We start from the raw sequence: 27,847 nt of genomic DNA, 5'->3' as shown, positions 1-27,847 counted from the left end.
GATGCTTGCGGCCGATACTAGAGAGGATCAACGATAGATTTGTCATTATCAGACTTACAGCTAGAAGATCTAAATGTGAATGTATTGATGGGCGAAGCAGATCAAGTGGGTACATCCACTAGTAAAACACCACACACATCCACTAGCTCTGCAGCACAACAATCAAGTAAAGGTATTCCACAACTTTTTATATGTTATTGCATTACATTTATATCAAATGAGCAATTAACATGCTAATGATCTTTTCTTTTATTGAACAGGGAAGAGAAAAGTGAGTCATATTGAAGATGATGATGACATGGCATTCATAAATACAATTGAAGAAGAAGATTCACTTGAAGACCCATTTAGTGATGGGATATGATTGCATTTTATATGTTTTTTGTACTTTGGGAGTTTTGTTGAACTAATATTTTGTGATTTTGTACTTTGGGACATGATTTTATTGCATCTACTTTCTTATTTTCCACTATTTTCATATATCATTTAGATGTTTTTATTGTAAGGCACAATATTGCTATTATTTTCCTGCTAAAATCCTTAATTTTTCATTTACGCAATTCTGTGTCCGTGAGGCGTAAGCCTCAAACCGCCTCGAGGCTTACGCCTCGCCTCATGGACGAAAACCGCCTCGAGGCTTAATTACGCAATTTTAAACCTTGGTGTTGGCAATAGTGAATTTAAGGTATTGAATCCTTCCTGTAAAAGAGAGAAATTTGACTTTCCAGCCCGCTAGAAGAGTAGAAATCCTACTCAGGAGGGGTTGGAAGTGAGAAAAATTGAGCCTGCAAGTAGAAATAGGGAACCCCAAATAAGTGAGACAGATTTCCACATTAGAAATACCTAGGAAACCCGCAAACTGCTGCCCTCTATCAAAATCCTTGGGAAAAAGGATAGAACTTTTATTGGGGTTGATGTGCAAACCCGATGCATCAGCAAAAGTTTTAAGGACACCATTAAGAGCGATGGCATTATCTACAGTAGCTTGCCCAAACACCAACAAGTCATCAGCATACATGAGGTGGTTAGAATTGAAATTATGAATATGCAAACCTTTGAAAGTAGGATGATCTTCGTCCATAATGATGCAGAACAGAAGGGGAGAGAGAGGGCATCCTTGCTTTAAGCCAGAGGAGTATGAAAAAAAACCTTCCAGAACCCCATTTAAACAGACAGAAAAATGGACATCAGAAATACACCCATTAATCCACATGATAAAGGTATCAGGAAAACCTTTCTGTTTAAGCCTATGCACCAAAAAAGAGCGGAAACAGAATCAAATGCTTTTTTAATATCATGTTTGGCACAGAAGTAGTTCTTAGGCCCTTTAAACTCCCTCGGGATCTCAGATGCAAGAATAATGTTATCCGTTGAGCACCTCTTAGCAATAAAACCCGATTGGCTTTCATGAGCTTTCTTCGTCTTCGCCTCAATCCTTCCAAAATACTCGAATAAGGCATGCTCACTGCTCGATACATGTTTGAGTCGTAGAATAGCGGGATTTGGCAGACAACAAAGAGCATGCGCGATTGAGGTCATCCGATCTTTTACTTGATTTAGAATTGGATTCAATTTCATTATAAAAAGTAGACTTGAGTTTAATTAGAATTAACATGGGCTGGTATGGGTCGGACTCAAGTCCAAATCAAACTCAATTTGACTCAGCTCGAGTCGAATCGAGCCCGACGAAGCCCAATCAACCTGATTGAACATGCTCGAGAGCAAAACAAGATAAAAACGAGGTCATCACACTTAACTTAATATTAAGCTTCCCTTTTAATGACCAATATTTTGCACCATAAAGCATTGTAGGTCTCACCACAATCTTATAAAATTTTACCTTAAGTTTGGGAGGGAGAGTTCTATCACACAACAAGCCCGATGCATTGCTTTTCTATCGCTCAACAAACCCGATGCAGGCATTCCTCCACTTCAACCATCCAACATGAATACTAATAATACCACCATCTATTTCACCATCACTCTAAACAATACACCTTATATATCTTAAATGTGTACTCTTATTAATGACTTGATCGCTCAAACTCACTTTCACCCCACTAGATCTATTACTACTAAGATTACTCTCAAATTATATAAATAAGCCTCAATTTTTCTTATTTTTCACCTTCGAAACTACGATTACTAAGACAAAATCATAGAAAATTCTAAAGTCCTTACAACATTTAGAGCCTCTAGAAGGCCACCCACCCCAACAGTTACACTTGTTAGAAGTCTGCAAATCAATATCAACCGACATCATCATTGATCAATGTCTTACTCTAGAAGTCAATCATCTCTTTTTTGCCCACCAACTGACATCCCCTAACAAAAGGTGTCAATAAATGACTAGATCCGCCAACCCGACCCAAACCACACCCAAAAATCCGGGTTTGAGATGACCTGCTTAATAAAGGAATCGAATTCAAGTTGGGTTTTTTGACCCGTTTATTAAACGGGTCAAGTTCGGGTTAACCTGTGAACTCATTTTTTACCCAAAAATAACCTATTTAATATAAATTTTTCTTAATTTTTATATATGGATATAATCTTATTATTTGTAATCAAATATCCAAAATTTTATTTTAAAAAGTTATAAAAAAAATTAAGCAAAACGGATTAACGAATCGGCTTCTGATAATTCGATTTGCTAGCAGGTCAGGTTCGAGTTGGTGTTTTCAACTCGTTTATTAAACAAGTTGGTTCGAGTTAATTGGATTCAGGTCGAGTTAATTTCGGATCAGACATGAACTTAACCCGTCAACACGTTTTGACATCCCTACCCCTAACTTATGTTTGTAGACCAACATGCTACTTCCAATGCCAGTCATTACTTTGTGTCCACTAACCAACGTTTGTTGACCAACATCTGGTATCGACACCTATCTTATGTCTACTTAACTCACTTTCAACACCCACCAACCTTCAACTCAAGACATTTGTCAAGATCCGTTTACCAGAAAAAGCATTTGTCAACTAAATTCACCCTACTTTCCAATCAAACAACATACATCAGTTTCCTAAAATAGATGTTAGTAATTTATCTTCATCAATATCACCATTTAAAATGCATCATCATTCGACGACATCGCAACTTTTTATAGATATTTTGAGAGATAATCTCCTATTGAGTTTTTTCATTATATTCCCATCTGCCTCGGTCAAGAAAAATGAGGGCTTTTCTAGTTTCAAACCAAGACAAGCAAGTCTGATCTAATTGGGACCCCGCAATTTTTACCTCTTCAGGTTTTTCACACACAAAAAAAAAGGTTCATATAAATTAGTATAATTTTATCTCTTTATCAGTGTGTGCATACAAGATCATGACACCAACTATAATGTAACTATCCATCTCTAACACCGCAAATTTTATATCAATACAATAACTATTATATTACAAATTTAACTCTTATTTTTCACTTTTTATATGAGACTATTTTGTGTTATGATTTGCATCTTAACAATACACATGCGCGTGTGCGATCCTGCTAGTAGTTTGAGGTGAGGTGGGAAAACAACCATTAGTATATGCCTAACAAAGCACTGAAAACCTATGGAAGGGCATTTACTTTATTTAGGGGTCATTTGGTTAGTTGAAAAATGAATACAATGTAAATGAAATGTTTTGGAGTTGTTTGGATGAGTGCAAAATAAATGGAGGTGACTATATTTCTTGTTTGGCATGAAGTAACATGAATATAGAGTAAAGTACAAAGATAGCTGGCAGCCGACAAGGTAGCTTGCTTGTGGTGAAAAAAATTTCACTCAAAATTGGACGAGTTTACTTTTCATACAATGAACTAGAATACTTTACACTGCATTCCTTTTTCATCCAACCAAACATCAATATTTTCAAAACCCTTGTAAAAGGAATACTTACATCCACTTTACTTCCAATCAAACAACCTTCATCCAACCAAACATCAATATTTTCAAAACCCCTATAAAAGGAATACTTACATCCACTTTACTTCCAATCAAACAACCCCTTACGAATAAACTTACCTAGGAAAAAAAAAATCACTTAGTCATAGTTTCGAAGGAATGAATAATGTAAAGAAATTGTATAAAACCAGTTGAAAACAGAGATTAAAAGGAGCAATGATTTACACCTTCAAAGGTGAGAAATAGAAGGATCATCCGCAATGTTCTTGCTGGGACAACGTAATCTATGGTGTATGTTTACTCCAATGAGTTGAGAAAAAGTACATTGTCCAAGAGAAATAAAAAGAATCTTAGAATCCTAAGGGCTCATTTGAGTGCTTGAGATTAGAAATCATGTTTTGAAAAACAATGAAGTTTGTTAAACCCATCATTTGGTAGGATGTAATTAGACACTATAACTGTTTCAAAATCCACAAACCACATTAGAATTCGGTCAAAAGTGACAACAAACCATTCGCTTTCTAAAATATGTTTTTCATCTGCATGCAACCAATGAGCCCAACAGGAAGAGACTGAAACAGGACAAACAAAAAAAACTTTCTGAAAATGGTGGAGAAACTTATGAAAGACCTTCGTACACAACACTAAAAGCTTACAACCGAGAATATTCTCAAACAAAAAACAGAGAAAGAAAAGCTCATGAGATCGTAGCAAGTTAAGTAAATCATAGCGGAGAAGAACGGGATTAAGACACGTCTAAACCTGAAGAAAAAAAAATATATCATTTGACATCATTCTAATAGAACAGTGCCTCTGGCCCAGTAATACCTCACAGTCCAATAAGAAAATTTTTAATTTCAACAGAAGAGACAAGTGACAAATAAAAAAGTAGGAAATTGCCTTGAAACACTTGCACGAAGAAACTAGAAGTTGAAAACGACTTCCAATAGTTCCTATGCCACTTATCCATACAAAAAAATCTGATGAACTTCCATAAACCAAAATTCCATCAACAAACAAAATTCCCACAGACCACATAGCAAAAATATCGTCACAGAGACAACACCTACGAACGAAAATCCCATTCCAAAGCTCCAGATCCGAGACCACTCTCCACGCCCTTTGATTTAGGTTTAACAGGAAGAATCCGACAACTATGAATCAACTCACTAGAAAATACGCTGGCTTTCAGAAGCAATAATACAATAACATTTTGAACCCTTCAGATCTGAACATCGCATCTCAAAACAATTAAGACAAGGATAACCATCTATATAAGAAAGCATATCAAAAAATACAAGTAGAGACCGGTATTGCAGGCGTTCCAATTCCAAGAACTTACTGCTATATCCATTTTTAAACGTGCAAAAAAGGAGGGGAGTAGAGAGCTCTAGTAAAGCAGAATCAATCAAAGAACTCCATCTTTCCAAAAACAAAAAACAAATTGACGCTATATAATCCGCCATTAAAGACGAAGAAAACTTACAAGTAGATCTTCTTCTATAACTCGTCGTTTCTTCTGCAACAGAACGCAAAGATTCTTTTCCTCTTCGCCCTGCCTCCAAAGCTCGCGCTCAGCAAAAGTAAATGGAGCAGAATTTCAAAGATGGTCGCTTTGTTAGTTGTTTAATATACATTGAAAATTATTTTAATTATTTATTTATTTTTGCATTTGAATAATTTAAAATTTTATAGGTAATTATAGGAAGGTCAAGGGAAAGTATAATATTGTGAAATTCCGATTTCACCCTGGAGGTTTTTATTATTAAAATATTGTTATCTTTACCCCCTTTGTATCTTTGCTCTTCCTTCCTCGTTCGCATGGGATGGTAATGCAGGGGTGCATAAGAAGGAAAACGGGGTGAAAATAAAATGTACCTTCATGAGAAGGTTTTATTTATGCATGAGGGGAGATTTGGGGTCCAGATTCTAATTTATTTATTGTGATTAATTATATTTATTTTTAAATATGTTAGATTATTTTTATAAATTTATTATAATTGCAAAGTTAAGGAAATTGGATTATTAGAATTGGAGAAATATACTATCCACTTAAGGGTAAAGAGTACTTGAATAAAGCTGAGATTTAATTGAATTTGGATAATTTTGTATCACTTTGATTGTGAACTCATATATATTTATATAGTTATTTTATAGTTACCCAGTAGATTCTAGTTAAAGAACTAGGTGAGAACAATCATATCGTCCATCCAAGACACTTGCGAGCAAGAAACGTGACTCGCCCCAATAGATCGAATTGTGGAGTCGTCTTAGGCATGCATGCATTAGGGAACTTGTACAGACCCAAAAGAGACACTCACCTCAATAGAAATAAGTCTCCCAAGATCCCTTGACATCATCTTGGCCATCATAACACTATTGATGTCCCTTGCTCCAACTACCAAAAGTGTACACCTCAGAGGATTAAGACTGTGACCCTTCAGAAATAATTGATCATTTGCTCGTGGCGCTTAGAGGCTCCTACATTGTCCTTAGTAAGTCATTGCCACATCGAAAAGACTCGACCATACAGACTTGTCCCACATGCCATATCTCGAGGATAAAGGCTCACCCTGAAACCATGGGCTATGTCAAAGGCAAAGAGATAAGTGCAAGTGTATATATAAGTCAAGACACATATTAGATATAGCCAATAATGAGTCACATTAAGCATTATACTTTCTTTTTTTTATGTAGCCTTCTTTGCAACCCTCTAAACCCTATAAATAAATGGTGAATATGCACATTTTAGATTTTTTGGGCATTACCCAATCTCTTAGAAAATTTTTAGCATATTTTATACTTCCATGTCCTCTCTCTCTCTCTCTCTCTCTCTCTCTCTCTCTCTCTCTCTCTCTCTCCATGCTCAGTCTAAATCTATTTCAATTATCTAATTCCTATCTAGAAGATTAATTGCTATAAAGTAAAGTATAATCTACAGACAAATTCAGATCAAACATCTTAAAAGGTGAAGTGAGCGTGGATTGATGCTAGTGACAAGAAGACAAATACATCTTAAAGATCAAGAAAAGTTTGAGTAATCGATGAACATTAATACCTCCAACCACGCCACGTATCATAACCTAGTAGAGATGGAGAAAATGTTCATCAAAATGATTCAAGCAAGAAACACTCCAAGGGAGAACAAATTAGAAAGATCCTCTAACTCAATTTTTCATTGTAAAAGCTCAAAAATTAGGGCGCTCACCTCGATTGTGATGCTCCAAGATCTAAAATGGAAGAACTTTACTTCTTATCTTTTGTATTATATTTTTTTCTATTCATTAAAAATCATATCATTGATAACCAGAGATAACTAATTACATTCATAAAATACAAATATCAATATATATATATAATTACATTACTACAATCAATATTTACATTCTGATCAAAGTTTAAAATATCAAAATAATATATATAATAACCACAATAAGTTATAAAAGAATATATAAAACTACAAAGCAAAAAATAAAACTCAATTATCATCACTATTTAGCATCACTCTACATGCTCCTTATGTTAATCTGAAATCATATAAAAATAATGTAATGAGCATATATATTGGGAACTAACAAAAACTTATCACTACATTAAATGCAAGTCAAAAGAAAAAATCTCAATCATTATTGCTAGATTGGAATATTAATGCAAATAAAAAATTAGAAAATATTTCATTACCATCTTTCCTATTTTATTAGATATTCAACTTTAAAATAATAATATTCAATTTAAGACTTAATGTATATATATATATATATATATATTGAAAAGAAATCAAACCTATTGAAACTCATGGTCGAATGACCATCAAGTATATGAGAGGGAGAAGGATTTGGGTAAATTTTTAATTAAATCTTTTATTTGTATTCATAAGATCAAAATCAAAAGGTCATAAACTGATCAATGTTAAAGCCGACCAATCCATCAAAATTGGGATTGATTCATCGGCTCTCCAATTCAAACATAGTTCTTGATGAATTTTGACCTATTATGTACAAAAATACTTTTTTGGGATTGGATTGATTCGCTTGGTGGACTGGTTCACACTTGAGCAGGTTAGTCCAACCAAATTTTCAAAAGAGTTTGTAAACATTAAAAATTTGAAAAATTTAATTATGTTTAGATTTTGTAATACTTAATTAGATAAAGTTCATATATGTAAAAAAGAACTAAAATACAACTCCAAAAATCTATAAATAAACCTCTCATTCTTCATATGAATGGGACTTGGAGTTGAAGAGAACTCATGTATTTGAAGAATCATTGAGCTCTGCCCTATGATCAACATCAATGTTCACCACGAACAGCTATTATCGCATTTTACTAAGTGACACTGACATCCATCATCACCCTTTGCCCAACTACTCTAATAATTATTATAGTGTAAAAATGCTTCATTAGAGATTTTTTTTTATTTTGGAAAATTACCAAAAAATGTTCAGTAATTAAATATGAAGGTGCAGAATGCAAACTTGACAGCAGAATTTATAGTTAAAATTGGCGAAGCAATTGGAATTTTTTCTCTCTTTACATTTCTGATATGGTGCAATATGAATTATTCTACATTGTTTCAATTAATGAAAAATGAGAAAAATATAATAAAATTTTAATAATTTATTAATAGATTATAAATTTGTAATTATTAGTTTGAGCTTTCAATTAGTTTTAATATTTCATTTCAATAAAATTCCAACATTCAAACACTACATGAATAATTAATAAGTAAACATTATACAAAATTGATCCAAAATAATCCCCATATTATAATCGTGATATAAAATTAATCACAATTTAATACGTCGGCCATATAAAATTGATCTCATTTCAGACCCAAGTGAATCGTTTTGGATCAAGTGTTTGTTTGAGACGACTATAGCGTTTTATAACGTTGTTGCAGAGAAAGCAATTTCATTACTAAGGTTGCAGAAAGTAGCTTTACACCACATAAATTTCTAAAAAGTAATAAAGAACAGCTAGAAAGTAGCAACTAAATGATATTGTGATTGTTGTCAGAAGAACAAAAGCATATGAAAAACTATCCCAAACTGACCATACATTGAAACAAAGTGACAGTCTAAGACTTCATTTAGGATAACTTTTTTATTATTTTGTTAAGCTGCTATAGAAAATGTAACTTTTTAAAACCGTTATAGAAACCAACTTTATAGTATTTTTTTTTCTAAGTATTTTTTTGTCAAACAAAAATTATGATTACGATAAAAAAAGCAAAACAGTAAGAAAATTATCTCAAATGAAACTTTAGACAATATAATATATCAAATCTTTCAAATCAAAAAAGACCCATCACAAAATATCTTAAATTTTTAATTTTCCAAAGCACATTCTTTTTTTTTTTTTTCTTTTTGAGACGAGTAAGCACTGTCCTTAGGCCAGTGAAACCCCCGGTCGACCTTGCATGCAACCCACACCAATTTACACGGGCCAACACTTAATGCTTTCACTGCTTGCCAAGAGACTCGAATCAGGGACCTAGGCTTTGCCCAGCCGGCTCTATCTTTGTATTTTACAGTGCAAGGTGTGTTCCATGTGTATGAATGGCCACAAGCTGACATAAAGCAATGGAGAGTGTGTCCAAAACAGGTTGGAATCTGTTAAATGCAGCTTACACTAATTGAAAACCTTCCAAATTTACAACCTTGGAACTCATTGTTTCTATAGAAAAGGACAAAAAAAAAATTATAACAATAAAGGAAAGCAGTGATGTCTTCTTCAGCATTGAAAAAAAGAAACATCCAAATGGGCCACACTAATTGACTTTTTAGAACAAGTAAATTAAGCTCATGCTGTCTCTAGTAGACTTTTTGCCACAAGGCTCAATGGAGGGTTTGGTCTCAAAATCTCTATCCAAGACAAACATCTTTCTTCAATAGTACAAATGCATGTGGTGGGCTTTGAAAATGTTTGTTGTGGCTTTCAATGGACTGCAATGATATGAGGTTGGCCACACTTATGATGACCCATAATTGTCATATCCTTCAATAGGGGCAAAATTAGGTTTTGTTTGGGACGTTTTTTTACTGCTTCTTAAAGTAACTTTTTAATACAAATATATATATTTTTGTACTATAAAGTTACTTTAAGAAACAGTAAGAAAATACTCTCAAACAAAATCTTAACCTTTATTTTAAGGATGAACAAAATAAAATTTGAATGCGCAATAAGTATATAATTATAACTATACATAATGTGAATATAACTATCATATATTGAACTAATCTCAAGTTCATTAAAAAAAATTATTACAAGTGCTTGGGGTGCAAATGAGTCAAGCCGCCTCGCAAGCCGGTTCAGACTCGACTCGGTAATAGGCTCGACAAATCGAGCTTATCGAGCTCGCGAGTCGAGCTCGAAAACTTATCGAGCTCGAGCTTGAACAAGCCGCTGCTCGACTCGATGGCTCGTCGAGCAGCTCGATGACGGAGCTCGTGAGCGGCAAATCCAAAACGCGAGCAGGAAATCCAAAACACGAGCGGGAAATCCAAAACGCAAGCGAGAAAACGACAGCGGACGCGACTACAAGCTCGTGACGACGACAGACGAGCACTCGAAGATTATGCTCGGGACGACGACGATCTACTATTACACTCGGGACGACGAGCTTGGGACAATGGATCTCAATGGCGGAACTCGGCAAGACGACGAACGAGCTCAGGACGACGGTTCTCGACAGCAGACGTGACTAGGAGCTCGACAGCAGAGCTCGATGAGCCGCTCGACATGAAGACGAGTCGAGCTCGAGCTCAGATTTTGAGCTCGACTCATGTCCGAGCTCAAGCTCGGCATTTGATAGTCGAGCTCGACTCGAACACATGCTGGCTCAAACTCGACTCGACTCGTTTGCACACTTACAAGTGCTAATATAGAGGCAGTTTTTTTTTCTGGAAATGAAGAACAACAAATCATAAAATTATTGGCTTTGATCTAATAATCTTTAAAGCTTGTGTAAGTTTTTCTCTTACAAAACAGTCATATAAAAGCTTTTTAAGCAGATGAGATTGGCCATCAAAGTAATCAAAGACAAGCAGGAGATGAGACTGCTGCTACAGGCCTACAGCTTCTGTGCATCTTTCCCTTGTGTTCAAAACATATCATGACACCAACCATAGTCTGACTGGTAAAAGCCATAAATAAGAAGACAGCATCATTGAAAATATATATAGTACAGAAAGGAGTGCTGTGAACGCTTCTGCATGCCAGCATGCCTGTGAGAATAATGTCTTCGATCGACTGAAACCTTATAATAAACTCAGGTCTTGTAAGCTGGTATTACTACCCGTTTAGTTTAGATTGTATTTAGATTAGAGAGTCTTTTGCTTTTATGATTATCATTTTTGTCTATATATCTTTGCAATTGTTATAAAGTGAGCATAAATGGTCCTCACTATCCCTATGGTGAGACAATAAAGGCCTATTTGGGATAAAATTTTTTTTTTTATGTGACGAGGAAATGTCCGCTGCTACGCCTGATTTCGCCGAGCGTGCTTGGCAGTTCGTAAACACCGACAGATCTACCAGGCCACCCATGTCATTGTACCCGCAGCGAGCGCTTTGGGGCCCCCACTTAAGGGGCGACTGCCGCTCGAAGGAATCGAACTCGGGATGGGGAGTTTCCAACGGAGCACGCCCACCAACTAAGGTAAGCATCGGTGGGTTGGACAACTTCCTCACTCTTTGGTTTTTAAGACTGCAATTACAATTTTATTTTATTGATTTTTTTTTTTTAAATTGTGATAATAAACTTTTTTTATAGCCAAAATTACTAATATGCGGTATATTTAATAAAGTTGTTTCATTTTTTTTTTTAGAAAAAAATTATAATATCAACAAGACGACCATTTTTTATAATATCAACAAGACGACAACAGCAACATCGAACCTTAATCCCTCTACATAGGGTCGGCTACATAAAACATTTTTCTTCATTGTGTTTTGCTCAGAGTCCAATTTTTATTCAAATCTAATAAAAAAGTTATTTTTAAAATTTTCTAAGCAATTTTTTTTTTTAGATCTACCTCTACTTTTTTAACATAGGCCAAATAAAATACATCTACTCTCATAATTGGATCATTGAAAGGCCAAATCTATAATATCCACAAGAGCTTCAAAAAATACACTTCATAGTAGCAACTTTAGAATCATCTTTATAAAACATTACAATCATCCCAAATAAATCCTAAATATAATAAAGCTAACACGTGCAGACCTACACAAAAATGAATCAAAAGTAAATGAATTTTAAACTTTAGATCAAACTTGAATCAAAATAAAAAATCCATAAAAACATCCCAAACGAAACTGTCTCAACCAAAGCTTGAATAATTTTAAACTTTAGATCAAACAAACTTTAAGAAATAGTAAGAAAACCGTTCCAAACTAAGGCTTCGTTTGAGACAGCTTTCATACTGCTTCCTAAAACGACTTTCTAGTATAAAATTTTCTAATTCAAGAAATTTTTGTACTAGAAAACTGTTTTAAAAAGCAACAAAAAAATCATCCCAAACAAAGCCTAAGCCTAAATATCTATCACATTCAACCAATTCTTATCATTTCTCTTACATCTTTTCATTTCTGAAGTGGTTTCATTATCCTGAGCTACAAATTCCATTATTTTTATCTCATTTGATACACCCTTGCTTACTAGGAAAAACAAATCAATTTACTTATCTTTTATTTTATTAAGTATGACACATCTTGAAATTTAACTTGTTATTATCTTTTCTTTCAAAATCATCCAAACTACAATAATCTATCAGCACATGAATGTCATAAATTTCCAGCTCAATCTCTTAATTGTGCATTTATGGGCTACAACACTTTGCATAAAGCTCTATGTATGTTATGATCTATGGTCGAGTTATTTTTTTTAACATAATAGCTTTTTTATACAATGGTTAAGCCTCAGCCAAAAAGTCATATTCTTCCTGACTAAAACAGAGTATGAGCGAGTACAAACTAGTATGGAGTCTCCAAAAAGAGACCTTCCTCAACTAAAAAAAAAAAAAAAACAAGAGGGAAGGCTAATGCATGCTATGTCAATCTTAGGGGTGTCAATTTTGGGTCACAAGTTGGGTTCAGATCGAATCCGGAACTAACCCGGCACTATTCAAGTTTGGTTCAACCCGACGAGTTTTTAAAAACAGGTTGATTTTCCGGACCCAAACCCGACCAGCACCGCTTCAAGTTCGATGTTCGATTTCCCGCACGCGACGCGACTGCAAGCGACAGTGCAACAGCCGGGGCAACAACAGCAGTGCTGGAGGGGTAGCAGTAGTGATGCAGGAGGCGATGTGCGGACGCGACATGATGCGAGCAAGCGGGCCACGATGCAAGCGGGCATGGCCAATTAGAGCGAGCATACGTGTTTCAAGGTCATTCCCAACTTCTCGGGTGAAACCAAACTCAACCCGATTTTCCTTACCCGAACCCAACCCACTTCAAGTTCGGGTCAACCCAAAACCGAACTTTTCGGATTGGACTAGAATCGGATTTTCAAGTATTGTCCAATATTGACACCCCTAATGAATCCACACACAAGAATAACTATAAAAAGTACAGTAAAAAGAAAAGAAAACTGCAAGTAATGCATTGAGCTCCATATTCTTTCAATCTACTCAAAAGGCTTATAAAAATGACTAATGTAAACCAGCTATGGCTAAAGATATTAAAATCACAGGATTCGAATGAATTTATCAAATCAAATTTTGATCTGATAGCAACATGGACCGTTACAAAGCACAACTAGATGTCCTTGCTAACAAGCAAGAATATGTTTAGACATCCCATGGAATAGCAATTCTTTCAGTTTATGTTAATAAAGGTAATGAAAATGACCACAATATGAATAATTAGCTCAATTGATATTTCATGAGGATTGTTAAGCTACTACATAACATTTGAGGGAATAAATCAACATATGTAATTAGTCTCCATATATTATGGCCACAATCACTCCTTGCATGCTACCTTACCAATATATAAGCTCATGACTGCCACCACACATTCATGTGGGATATAATAAGCTAAAAAGGCTTCTAATTATTTTGCAAATTATAACTAGAATAAGTTAAGCCATAATGGGTATCAAGAGTTCTAATAAGAAAGTACAACACTCAAGAGAAAAATCAAGGGTAAAACATTCAAGCCACATCAAAAAATTTTAAGAGTCTAGCTTCTTCTTCTTTGGCACTCTGTAAGCACCAACAACGCAGGCATGGTCACGTTCAAAAGGTTCAAGAGTAACCTGTTCAAAGGGCTTGAATTGATCAGCCTGCAGTTTCTTTACTTCCTGGGCGAACACTGCCTCAGCAGGCACTGTGGAGTCAATACAGTTCGCCTGGAAGGAATATAAATCATTAGATGTTGAAGAAGAGGTACTTTAGGTTTCGTTTGGAATATTTTTTTTATTGCTTTTTAAAGCAGTTTTCTAGTAAAAAAATTATTTTTTTTTGTACTAGAAAGCTGCTTTAAGCAGTAAGAAAGCAGTCCCAAATGAGGTCATAATCTAAAAATACCTAGGAAACAAGGTTCAGGTTAGCCTATAGCGTTCTGAAGGAATATATGATTTAGGAAATATTATCTCATTCGCCTTGAAATTTTCCAAAAAAATAAAACTGCAAAAATAGTACCTAAGGGAAAATGTAAATACCTTGATTGAGATGACAAAATGGCCACCATTTTTGAGAAAAAATGAAGCATTCAAACCTAAAATTCTTGCCTGTGACAATGCAATAGAGTTAGAACAAAATAATGACAGCCCAAATGTCTGTAAGCTCAATTTTCTTCAGATGTAGGAATTAAAAAATTGTAACGTGGCCATGTCATTGAAATATATATACACACACACACAATAAACAAGTACGGTTTTCTAAAACAAATTTAAGCTCCACATGCAAGCACAAGAAAAAAAAGCTCAGAAGTCATCGAGTTCACTAGCTTTCATTGAAAAAAAAACAGCCACTCATACACAATTTAATATGAAAAAGATATTGCATCTGATTTAACAGCCCGAGTCAAAATACTGACAAGCCTGCAAATTTGACAGAGAAAATTTTTCTAATGAGAGATTAAACAAGAATTCAGAAAGAAAAACCAAATCCACCTCGCAGAGCTCCTCAAATCTTAATCCTTGTGAACTGAACATAGTTTTTCTGCCTAAGGGCGTCTCCAACCGAAAATCCCATTTTTCACTTCAAAATGCAGTGAAACTAAAAGATTCTGTGATTCATGATTCAATTCCAATCGAACTCCATTTTGCGCGGTAACCGTCTTTCTCCTCTTATGCGCATTTCTTCCGTAAATCCGGTAGAAACAGAAAAATAGCGTAAGTGAACAGCGCAACGCCAATATTGACGTCGCACTGTTCACCCGCAACCAAATTGTGAAAGTTTTGTTGTTCGGCTGGAGCTCGCGAGCGACGCCATTCATGGGTTTGGAGTTCGGTTGGAGAAGGCCTAAAGGAAATTTGCAGCAAGCACAGAATTTTGAAACTGTTTGACTGACATGAATTGTGAAGAAAATAATCCCATATATAATCACAAAATATAGCCCAAAAACAAGAAGAAAGCACAACTCCGCCAAAGTGTCCACTTCATTATCGGAAAAAAACAAACATATTTGGACCTAGCATCGTAATATCTTAAGCCGATAAGTTAATTTTCTTTATAAACAATTTCATATTAATATACGCAGCAAGACCATATTTTGAATAAACTAGCAGATAGGAACATCTCAGCACTCACTGTCTAAAACGGCATGTATTGACATAGCTTGAAATAGTTAGAAGTTGGGCATCAGAAGAACAAAGTAAAATGTTTTATGGCATGCTCTTCAAAGAAAATGCCCGAATTGACCAGGAGAAACCTTGATCAACACACATCCAAAGTGATCTAGTCTTCGTGTTGGTATATTAAATTAAAACAGAACTCTTAAATGAGGCAAAAAAACAGAAAGTTACACCATGCAGTTTCCATCAAATATGCATTACAGAAAGAAAGTGTTTTCCATACATTTCCAGATTTTAAGAAAATGGACTGTATCTTTACAAAATAAAACAGAAGCCAACTAAACTCAGAGGTGAAACAGATAAACCAACAAGATTTTCTGAGGTAATAAGCAGTACTATGTTAATTCAGAAAGAAAATTAAAAACTGAAGCAGTTACACGAAAGGGTAAGAATTCAATTTGTACGATTGACTTCATCAAGATTTACTTGTTTAACTGACTTTATCCAGATTTACCTATGCTTGTCCAGCAGCATATTTCACCAACATTCATGATATTACATGTTCAAAAAAGGGTAATAGTACCTATGTTGCACAGAGACGGATACAGCGACATGGATACATCACGATATGGATATGGTACAAGTCAATTCTTAAAAATATAGGATGCGGGTACGACGCCAACAAGGCATTATAATTTATAAATCATATATAAAAATTATGAAAGCGAACATAAGATAATATTTGAAATGACAAAAAAAATGAAAGCAACAACATTTGTAATCTTCTAGCTTATAATACCAAAATAGAAGTAAGCATTAAATAGCTAGTACAACAACAAAAACATAAACATAAATTATCCAGCACCCGAAGTTTCAACTATTCAATAGAAGGAATGATAGGATTAGCTGGTTTATCTTTGAACTTCTATATCACCTTCAATAAATATCATAGCTTCCAATTCAGGCTCATCAAGTGAAAGATTAGCAATTTCAAATATTTCAATATTATCAAGAGACTTAAATCCATCTCCAACAACATCCTACATCCTATAATCCTTCCATATAAATTGGAGTTTTCCTTGATAAAAGGATTGACATAAATTGTTGGTTCAAATGTTACAACTCCAAATACAAAAGCTCAAATGTTAGATAACCAACAATTCAAGGGAAGAGTTAAAACTCATTGCCTAATAAGAATTTTGTGGCATGATTCCACTATAGAGCTAAATTAATTAGATAACCAAAGCTCAAATTTTGTGACATAACTCCACAATTTTTTTTGTAATTATATTTCTATTAATAAGAATTCATGAAGCTTTTGAAAAAAAGGAATACAATTTGCATGAGGAAGGATTAATGAAGAAGCTAAACAAGTAAACATGCTATCTTCAATAGCTTGTGAATTAAATTGGTTGATATAGCAAATTTTACATGTGAAAGCATTCAATAGCAAAAAAACTATTTGCTAATGAAAGAATCAATCAAAAGATGAATTTTTCTCGTGAAAAGAAACTAAATAAGGTAAGATTAGAAGATGACGAAAATGAACCGAACCTTTGTGTGGACTTCTCTCATGTAATCAAAGATGGAAATGAACCTTTGATCCTCATAATAGAAGATGGAACGAACCTTCAATCCTTGTCTTTCGACAGAGTGAAAGAACGAACCTTCCTACAAACTCACGGTCGCCTGACCTCATCTCACATAAACAAACGTTCGAATCACCTAGCCTCGTCTCACGTACGCTCGTATCGCCCCGTCTCACCTGCTCGCCATAGGCCGGCTCCTTCAATGAAATGAAAAAGACATAAACCCTAGATGCACGCTCGCGGTCATAGAAATGAAGAAGCCCTAACGCCTTGTCTCTCGGGTTCGAAAATGAGAGAACCCTCGCTTTTAACCGCGAAAGTAAATACAAAATGCGTGTCATTTTTTCAAAATTTATTTCGTTTTTCAATGGGAAACGCGTATCAGATACAAGTTTCCTTTCAAAATTAAATATTATTTTAATTGGAAACATCAAAAGTCGTATCTGACACATAAGTGTTGTATTAGACGTGTATCTACGTCTGACACGTATCTGATACAACACGCCTTCATAAATAGATGTATCGGTGCAACATAGAAGAGTACAATGCATCTTAAGTAGAGAAACACTCAAAGATTGTCAAGGAATTTACTAGCAAATAAAACTCCAACAAATATGTTCCCCCACCAAGTAAATATGCTCTCATGCAACAACACTGGGAGTTTGAGAAACAACATCCATCCACACATGTTAGTTAGTTTTGCAAGTAGGATACTCATATTGCTTGATGATTGACAAACCTTTTAATTTTAACAAAGTTTTAATATTGTGTAATTGGGTATTGAGATATTCTACGTTCGTGAGGTAAGGCGTAAATTCAAGGCATTTTGAGGCGTGAGACTCAAAATACAAAAATCGCGTAAAGTGAAAATAAATATTAGAAGTAATTTTTTTACATAATAACCAAATAATATGTTAACGGATAATATATTAACTTTCTATTGAACTATAAAGAAACAAATTGAAATATATATGAAACAAAAATTGCACAAGACATAAAATAGCAACTGATAAATTGTGTGAAATAGATTTGAAATACCACAAGAGCAAAACAACACAAAATATAAGAATTGCATAAAAATATTATATAACATCGAGTTCAACTCAAAATTCCTTCTTTCCCAGTTCCTACTCATCCACATTTAATTTCTAAAGAAAGCTAAAATTGTATGACAATAACTCGAAAGTCATCTGCACTATCATCACTAAGCGAATCTTCATTTGAGTCATCATCCGAAGATATTTGCTCTTCCCCTTGCCTCATAACATACGAAGTCCAATACCTCCATAGTTGAAATAGAATGAGTACGGTGGAAACGGTGAGCTGGAGGTCAAGGTAGTCAATAGGAAACTGTTGTGGCTCCAAAGTGCATGAAGGTGTGATTTGTTTGAGGTTTTAGTTTAGAATTTTAAGTGCATTTTATTTGAAAATACAACTATAAATAAGGTGAAGCGCATGCTTCACAAAAAAAAAAACTCGCGATGTACACCTCAAGGCATTTTTTATCAAAATTAAGGTGACGTGAGACTCAACACTCATCTCACGTTGCACAATTTTAAACAATGATTTTAAACTCATATTTTAGCAAATCTCCATGATAGTTTAAAATTGTCTTATGCACTACTTAATTAATCTCAAATTTACACAAAAAACACAAATATTTGTTCTACGCAGACTATTCAACTTCAAATTCAAATTCATATTACTTGGGAACAAAAAATGGATAAGTTACCATGAAAAAGGCAAAAAAATTGAATGCTATAACAAACAACACCGAAAGTAACTATTAACCAAAAAAATCCAACAAAAAGTCTCCTGATTTAAGAACACAATAAGTCATGATTTTGTCATTAAAACAAACATTAACTTATGCAGACGTTACTTCATAAAAGTCAAATTAGTCTTCTTAATGATTTTCAAGGCGCCACATAGTGCTTTGAATTAATATATCATTATAATTAAATAGGTCAAAAAAATCAACATCAAACCTATATCCTACCACATGGGGGTTTATACATAGGTGCAAGTCAAAATAATATCATGGCCATAGAAAATAGTTATTGAAAAACATGGTTAAACAAACTCAGGCAGAACAAGAAAAAAAACTAAGTTAACCATAATTTCAAATATAATAACAAAGTAACAAAAGCCTAATCCAAACATTGTTATATAAATGAAATTCGCATGGGTAAAAAATTAGGATTTACGTAGTAGCTTACAAAGGAAATGTTAAACGAAAGATCAACACAAATGCTAAAAGTACACAGAAGAATCATAAAAAGACTTTTAAATTCAAAGATACAGTACAAAAGCTAAAAGTTGGTGATGTATAGCCTTATTCCGACAAAATTATAATGCAATCCAACTTTCAGTTTCATAAAAAGCTTCTAAATTTTTCAAATGAATATAACATAAAATTGGAACAAGTTCCATCGTTTTCAATTCAAAGCTATCCAGCATCATGAAACCACCCGACTAAGATACCATCAAAAACACCAAATCGTTCCAATAAATTTGTCATCAAGAATTTAAGGCTTTCCATGTTTGGAAAAAAATCTTACAACCCATCAAATGTCTGCCAAGAACAAGAAAATACAGAATTTGGCAACATTAAAAAATCTACCAGAGCAAAATTGGACATTAACTGTCCAGCTGATAATAACCAATCACAGAATAGCGGAAGAGATTGGGTGAATAAGTTGATACTGATAGTATATGGAAAATAAAAAACAAACTGATTCACAAAAACAATCATGCAGGTAGAAGACCATTTAAAACTCCATTATAAAAAAAAATACCATTAAAAAAAGATTGTAAGCAAAAAATATTTGGCCATTGCATCATCCATTTTCAAGTCTTGATTCAAGTAATTCTATCGCATACTTGACCTCAATAATAAGTTTGTAAACGTGGGGAAATTATAAAAATCTAGCTTGGCAAAAAATCACCATGAAAAGTGATGGGCTCGTTGGATAGCTAACAGAACGCAGAAAAAAGAACTAGCGTGATTCTTAATTTTTGCACTAACTTCACTATGCATGAAATTCAACTAAATAAATAGCTGAGGTCATTGGCCTTCTAATGCAAATATATAGGCTCAAAAGTAGATAATAATATACTTATCATTCATAAGAAATCCATAGACACCAATAAGAATGGTGCTTCCATATAAAATGATTGCAATAACAACATAAGATCAAGCAAGATTAATGAACATACCCATGCAAAAAAAACAAAAAAAAAACATAAAAGTGAGTTGTGAACGAGTACCAACAACAGCACAATTCAACAAAATAAATATATCACCTCGTTGATCTTCAAATGGAAAACACTCAAAACTTCACACTATTATACTATTCCTTCTAAAAAGTAAGCTACAAAGAGCCAAATGAATTGTGTTTTATCATAACAAAAAAAGAAAAAGAAAGAAATAAATAAAATCAAAGAAAAATAAAGGAAAAACAAATAAATCTATAAATATCAGCAGATTTAAATAATCAATAGTAGAAGATTTTTGCATCAGAAACTCGAACTTGCATCATCCATATGATTTTCAGAAGGGGAATCCGAGTATTTCATCATATGCTTGATTATAAAGCGAAACATGCATCAACCATGCAAAATACCTCAAAAATTAAAAAAAAAAGTAAACAAAGTCAAAGCTCACCGAGCAGATCATTCTCTATGAGCATGAATAGTTATATATGTAATAATAAAAACAACAGAAGCTAATATGAATCAAAACCTTGTATTATAAAGCGAAACATGCATCAACCATGCAAAATACCTCAAAAAATTTTAAAAAAAAAAGTAAACAAAGTCAAAGCTCACCGAGCAGATCATTCTCTATGAGCATGAATAGTCAGTCATGTAATAATAAAAACAACAGAAGCTAATATGAATCAAAACCTTGTATTATAAAGCGAAACATGCATCAACCATGCAAAATACCTCAAAAAATTAAAAAAAAAAGTAAACAAAGTCAAAGCTCACCGAGCAGATCATTCTCTATGAGCATGAATAGTCATATATGTAATAATAAAAACAACAGAAGCTAATACGAATCAAAACCTTGTATTATGGATGTCTAAAAAGTTGTGTAATTAAAAAAAAATTATTAGAAACCAAATGTTAAGTGCTAATGGAAAGCTCAAAAAATGAAAAAAAAAACTACAATAATGTTCAAGGTTGTCAAAAACCGATTTTTTTTTTCTGAAAGAAGATTAGACATCATCCTGCTGCGAAGTATAATAGAAAACAATTGCCATATAATCCAAGTCTATGATATGCTAGTGAAGCTTTGCATGCATATTTATCAAAACTTGTTCCATGTAGATTTACATATAAATGAAATTCTTAAAGAAAATATCTAAGCAGATCTAGCAAAATACAATATCAATATATAATAAAAATAAGGTGAATGGAAAAGTAACCAAAGAATGACAATTAAAAAACCAAACTAAGAAGGAAACAAATAGGACATGTTCCTGAAATGCAACAAATGCTAGCAATCCTGGTAGTAAAGGAAAAACATATACCTGATCCGGCTGAGCAACATCAGAGAAAATAACATCCACCATTCCAACTAACATGCGATATTTAGTAGGATGTCTTGCATCCTCAATTATTGGAATAACATTGGTGCGCTTCTTTGCCATGTTTACTAGGTCCCTACCACTCCTATTTGAAAATTCAACAGCATAGACCATTCCAGTCTGCCAATATACAATAGGTTTAAGTGTCAGGCAATAATAAATTAAAAGAGAGCCCAATTTCTCACAACGAACGAGATTTACCGGCCCAACAATATCAGAAACATGTGATACTGTAGTCCCTGATGCAGCCCCAAGGTAAAGTACCCGAGAGCCAGGAGCCTAGAAGAGAATAAAACCATTAGAAAATTGTTAGCATGGATGCAGCTTCCAGTGTTGATCGTAGGCATGATAGAAAAACCAAAGGATGGAGAAGATATGTTGATTTATGTGTTCCAAAACAGAAATGAAAATGTATAGCTTTCAAATATTTATATATATATATATATATATATATATATATATATATGAATAACTTGACCCCAACAACCCAGAATATTTACATAACATTATGCATTGCAAACATAGGTAATAGAAATATATAAATGCATTTTATAGGCATGTTCAAAAAAAAATCTTGGTTGCTGCACTTCAGACTATCAAAATGGGGGAAAAAAAGTAAAAGAGTTTTCTTTAAAAGAAAGCTTGCAGACTAGAGTTCAAGAATCATTGGATTAGTTGAAATTTTCACAAAGGGTGCCCTAGGTAAAGTTTAGAAGTGATCTTATCTAAATAAGAACATAAGAACAAAGAAGAAGGGTAACTTCAAACCATTTTAAAAGTCATGACAACAGGTGAATTCAAAAGCCATCCATTAAAAGAGCAAACACTACTCGGCCAGCCTTTTTTATTTCTAATTTCCTACTTGGGTTTGTAATTCATAATAAAGATATCATCATAATCTTTTTAAGGGCTATATTAAATAAATAGATCACAATCAAGTCATATTTAACTTAACATTCAGTTATGCATTCATATTTGGTGATCCGATACATATAAAAACAAATTTTATAATAAAGTTTTCTATAGATTATTAGATGCAGCTACAAATTGATAATTTCTATCTCAGTTAAATTTTATCATTTTTTCATGGACGTGTTATCTAATAGAAGTTATTACAATTCATTAATAGCCAAGTTTCTCATACATTATTGCATCTCTGTAATTTTATTTCATTATATCATTTAACCCACGTTAATTATTTTCTTGAGATGATAAAAATCAATCTATCAAGCCAATTGTGTATGTTAGGAACTCAACATGAATTTGTTCAAATAAAAATTTCTCTTTAGATTGATTAAAATGAGCATGATAAACCAAAGAAAAGCAGTTGAATAGAAATCCCTTGCACAATAGACCCATTAATGGGCAAATTCAAAAGCTACACCTTGACCGGGTAACTTCTGAAGTCATTTGTTTAACCGTTTGCTAGGCCCCTTCTCTTAACTCTTATTTACAGAGTCATCCTTCCTAATTTCAATTTTAAAAAGTGCCCCATTTTGTCCATGAGGTTGATGCCTGCTATGACAAATTCTTAAAAGAAAACAGACACCTTGCAGCAATGTCAAACTTAAAGATCAAGGAAAACGAGTCAGACACATTCTATAGCTAAGTTAAAATATTTGGTTATTTGCTTCAATTTAATTTAATAGCTAAAAGAAACAGTAAACGCAAACAAAACTATCCATATCGAGATTATGTTGCTAAATAGGTTACGCAGGAAACAATAAAAAAATTGCATAAAACGGTTACTGCGGAGGAGAAAGATTCTTGTTAAAGGAAATATTTTTATCAATATCCCAATCAAGCAATGTGCTTCAATCAACTTGAATAGCATGGAATCAAACTCACAATCCAAATATTATCAACACCACCAAGAATCGCTGCTGCCAGCTTTGACCTAAATGGATTCCACACCCTATATTCCACCTTGGTTCCATCCTCATTCTGCAATAAGAATCAACAAACCCGTAAAATCGACAGAAAACATAATACAACCATCCATAACTAGAAGCATCGCAGACAGACATAAACATCACAATACGATGGGATCTTCCACAACAAAGAAGCCACTAAAATACATAAATATCATCAAGTAAGAGTACTCTAGATTTAAACCGATCACCTGAACAGAAATACGCTTCTCGCCGTACACGGATTCACCGGAAACCATATTCTTTGTGCAGAGGGCGTCTTCTTTTCCCTTTGCAACGAAAACACCATCATGTCGGTGGGGCTGCACCACGACCTTACTTCCGCCCTTCATCCCTCCACGGCCTCCTCTCCCCCTCATACCTCCTCGGCCGGCTCCTCGCCCACCACCGAAGCCACGGCCCCTGCTTCCTCCTCTTCCTTCTCCTCTACCTCCACCTCCTCTTCCTCGGCCCCTACCGCCGCCGCCATCACTCCGTCCCCTGAATCCACCGCCTGAAAGCGAGAATTGATAGTTAGCACTGGTAAGAATCATATGATTTGGCCAAAAAAAAAAAATACAAATAAGCGATCAAAGAAAAAGATCCATGAAGTGCAGAGAAGCACTTTAGTAGGTGGGGTAGGAGGAAGGAAAGTACCTCTTGGAGGTCTCATGGCAGCCGCTCAAGCTCTGAAACAAAGGTTCCGTGCGGGGAAATCAGGCTGCGGTCGACAACGGAAGGGGAGAACTTATAGGAACGCAAGTAGGGTTTAGCCTCTTTAGGGTTTTCGCCGCGCGCTCTCTCTCTATCGCTCCCTCCGTAGATTATATTTCAGCTATTATTGTTATGTCGGCCTTTTAAATAAGTGGGCCTCCAGCCCAATTGGCATTGCAATTCATATTCGTCGCTCCTTATTCCAATATTTTAAGGAAATAATTAACGCGCCATGCCATATATATATATATATATATATCCCTTGTTCCCTCAAGATGGATGGGAGGGGATAAAAGACCCTTTAATAACTCCATTGTAGCATAGAGAGTAACTTTTCTCCTCCTCTCAACTCTCTTCAATTGTTGTTTCTTTACTATTAGGGTTAACTAGTGTGCAAGATAATCATTATTTAAGTTTTTTGAATATTCTTTAAAAAAAAAGTTTTTGAATATTCTCCATTATCCTTAGTACAAAACTCCCTCTAACTGTCATGTGAAAGTATGTAACAATGTAGAATTATATACATCGTACTCTTAACAAATCATTATTTAGGTTGAAATTTCTATGTAAAGATAAAAATTAAATCCTTGTTAAGGAACCAAAGAATATATCTTATGCATTTGAACATACATTACAGTATGAAGCATTATAATAATAGCTCCTATAGTTATTAAAGATGGATGTTATGGCCTGAAGAATTGGAGTAATAGTTATATTGAATCTGATTAAAAGGTAAACTATATAGCTTAATACATATATACATCTGTAGGAGAAGTGGCATGAAGCCAATCCTTGCTGGGGATTTACAATTAACATTTCAAGTTGTTGCAAAGATCCTTTCATTAAATGAAACTAATAAAAAATGTGTCATTTATGTAAAACATTGAGAGAAAAATGAAAGAACAAACAATAAGTGACATAAGTTAATATCATCTTCTTTTATTTACTTGTAGTTCCAAGTTGAAAGACTTCCCCCACTCTTATTGCCTTTAACACTATGGGCTTACATCCACTCCCTTAGTCTACTTGGGAATTTCACTATGATTTCTATGTTTGCTTTGCATAAAGTAGAGAAGCCTATCTACTTTTATGGGGAATGGAGAAACTAATACACTTGTTCTCTTCAATTGATGTGGGGTGGATCGTTAGAAGAAGAGAATGCTTGAAGGATTTAATCTCAATCCAAGGAACAAAGGTAACACCAAGCTTAAAGCTTCAAAAATAGATAATATTCATCAATATATACCACTCTCTTGCATTAGCTAGCTGTTTATAAAGCAAAATAGAACTATCTAGAATATTAGAGGTAGGCTAGTCCTTAAGCCATTAATAGTTATGATGTTCCTACATCATACTCCCTTAGCGTAAAAAGAAGGCTCGACTCCGTTGAGGTTCTTTTTTGGAAAGAAGATAGATATAGAAATTATAATCAATCCTCTGGGGTCAAACACTTTGCATCTTTGATGCCCAATCATTACTCGCATGCAAGTTAGGTGCTTGAGGGATTCAATCGAAATTGCAGCATCATTTGCATCTTCCTCATAGTCTGTTTGAGCTGATGTTCTACCACGTAGTATTTCAAAATTCTCAAAGCATGATCCCACAAAACACGCATCTCTTTTTACAGAGGATTTTTTTAGTTGAGATCCAAGTGCTAAGGCATCACGCAATTGCTTTAATCCACTCAGCTTGTATGTTAAATGATATTTGCCAATGACAAAATCATGGATATCCTCGCTAGCGCGAGCATTTACAACCAGAATAATTGGGCCATCATCTTTTGGAAGACCAAAAATTTTAAAATAAATTCAACATTTTGCTGCTTTTTTGCTTACGATGCTAAAAAAAGCATCTGCGTCATTGCTTCACCAGAAGACCAAATAGTATCCTCTCACCTAGATATACCCTTACATGTAGAATCGTGCTGGGGTGAGGGAAAAAAACGTGCAAGGGATTGTCGAAGCGGAGCAGACTCAAGGACGGAGTGTTAGTGCTGAAATCGCGTTGGAAGAGCTTTGGATCATGGCTCTGGTTGTGAGATGACACAGAATCGAGATTGTAGGACTGGTCGCGATCAGCATCGGTCTCACATGGGCGGGAGGAGGGGCTGGATTTCTCATGGGCAGTAGAAGAGGCCGGGTTGAAGATTTGCGAGCGGAGGTAATCTCCGGAGAGCTCTAGGCCGAAAAGAGGGGTCAGATCACAGGGGAATATAGAGGAAGAATCCGATGGATTGATTAGAGGGACAACAACGAGCAGATCTGAAGGTGAAAGTGGAGTTGGGCATGTTGGGGGTGTGCGGATCTGTATGGAGCCGAAGTCGCGGGAGCTGAATGGGAGCGGCAGCGGGGGTAGTAGCGCACTACAGGAAAAATGTCAATTTCTGACGTCAATTGTTCGTCGGAAAATGGACAAAATCCGCCGGAAGTTAGTATTTCCGGCGGATTTCCGACGGAAATATTTACGCCGGTTTGACGCGCGTCGCAAAAGCGTTATCGGCGCAACTGTTTCCGCCAGGAAAAATTCCGGCGCAATTCCGGCGAAAAATTCGTCGGAAATATTTCTGGTGCAAATAAAATGCGCCGGAAATTTATTTTTAAAAAAAAAAGAATTTTTTTTTTTGTTCCGGCTGAAGCAGGTACCCGTTCTGGCTGAAGCCCCCAACCCCGCCGCTCAACCCCCGACCCGTTAGCTCAACAACCCCGATCCGTTGGCTCAACTCGTGACCCGCCCCACCCGCAGCGAATGCACAACGTGAGAATCGAACCCCCGCCCTTCTGAAGGAAAGCTCTCCAAACCCTCTACCGAACCACTTGGCCACCTTTGCAAAACACTTAAATATGTGAGATATTTTTTATTTATATTAAAGCACACAGTAAGTACTATTTAAAATAGTTAACATATTAAAAGATTAAAATTAATATATTTAATATAATTTATTTAAAATATTTATAATGTGAGTTTAAAATATAAACTTAATAAAATTCAAAATAACTAAATTAATTTATAATGGTTTAATTTAATTTATATTTAAAATAATTATTATATTTAAAAGCTAAGTTTTTTTTAAGATCAAAATAATTATTATATTTAATTTAGCACTAAATTATTAAACTTTTTAATTTAATTTATTTTAGCAATATTTTATTTAACAAAAAAAATTATTTTAAATATTACTAATTGTCATTTTCCAGAAAATTTTTAATTTCGTCGGAAATCCGCCGGAAAGTCCGTTGGAAAAGCCAACAGAAAATGCGCCAGAAATAACTTCAAAAATTCCGTCGGAAGTACGCCGGAAAATCCGCCGGAAATATTCCGTTGGAAATTCGTCGGAAAATCCGTCGGAATTTCTGACGAATTTTATTTCCGCCGGAAATTCTGTCGGAAATGAGCTGTTTTCCTGTAGTG

At 34.6% G+C, this 27,847-nt stretch overlaps 2 protein-coding genes and 1 non-coding gene across 3 annotated transcripts in view; all 3 read right to left on the bottom strand.

Moving 5' to 3' along the window:
• The window catches only part of LOC110111358, a 36,076-nt gene extending 30,555 nt beyond the window's left edge, over positions 1-5,521 (bottom strand). The window contains exon 1 of the mRNA XM_020843188.2: positions 5,372-5,521. The gene's annotated coding sequence lies outside the window, so the exon portion shown is untranslated. The remainder of the gene's footprint in view (positions 1-5,371) is intronic.
• An 8,226-nt stretch (positions 5,522-13,747) lies between these two features.
• LOC110111363 (mediator of RNA polymerase II transcription subunit 36a) lies at positions 13,748-24,398 on the bottom strand. The gene is made up of 7 exons (XM_020843202.2): positions 24,383-24,398; positions 23,938-24,239; positions 23,664-23,759; positions 22,017-22,094; positions 21,759-21,935; positions 14,555-14,623; positions 13,748-14,242 (listed from the first exon to the last, which is right to left on the bottom strand). Exons 1-7 carry the CDS (start codon positions 24,396-24,398, stop codon positions 14,066-14,068), a joined length of 915 nt encoding a protein of 304 aa, XP_020698861.1. The 3' UTR covers positions 13,748-14,065.
• LOC114580155 lies at positions 20,736-20,808 on the bottom strand. The gene has a single exon (XR_003701449.1). It is a non-coding gene; the product is annotated as a small nucleolar RNA snoR60 (small nucleolar RNA).
• Positions 24,399-27,847: the final 3,449 nt, after the last annotated feature.

This window comes from Dendrobium catenatum, unplaced genomic scaffold, assembly GCF_001605985.2.
Source record: "Dendrobium catenatum unplaced genomic scaffold, ASM160598v2 fragScaff_scaffold_841, whole genome shotgun sequence".
Lineage (NCBI taxonomy): Eukaryota > Viridiplantae > Streptophyta > Magnoliopsida > Asparagales > Orchidaceae > Dendrobium > Dendrobium catenatum.
This window is presented reverse-complemented; position numbering and strand designations above follow the sequence as displayed.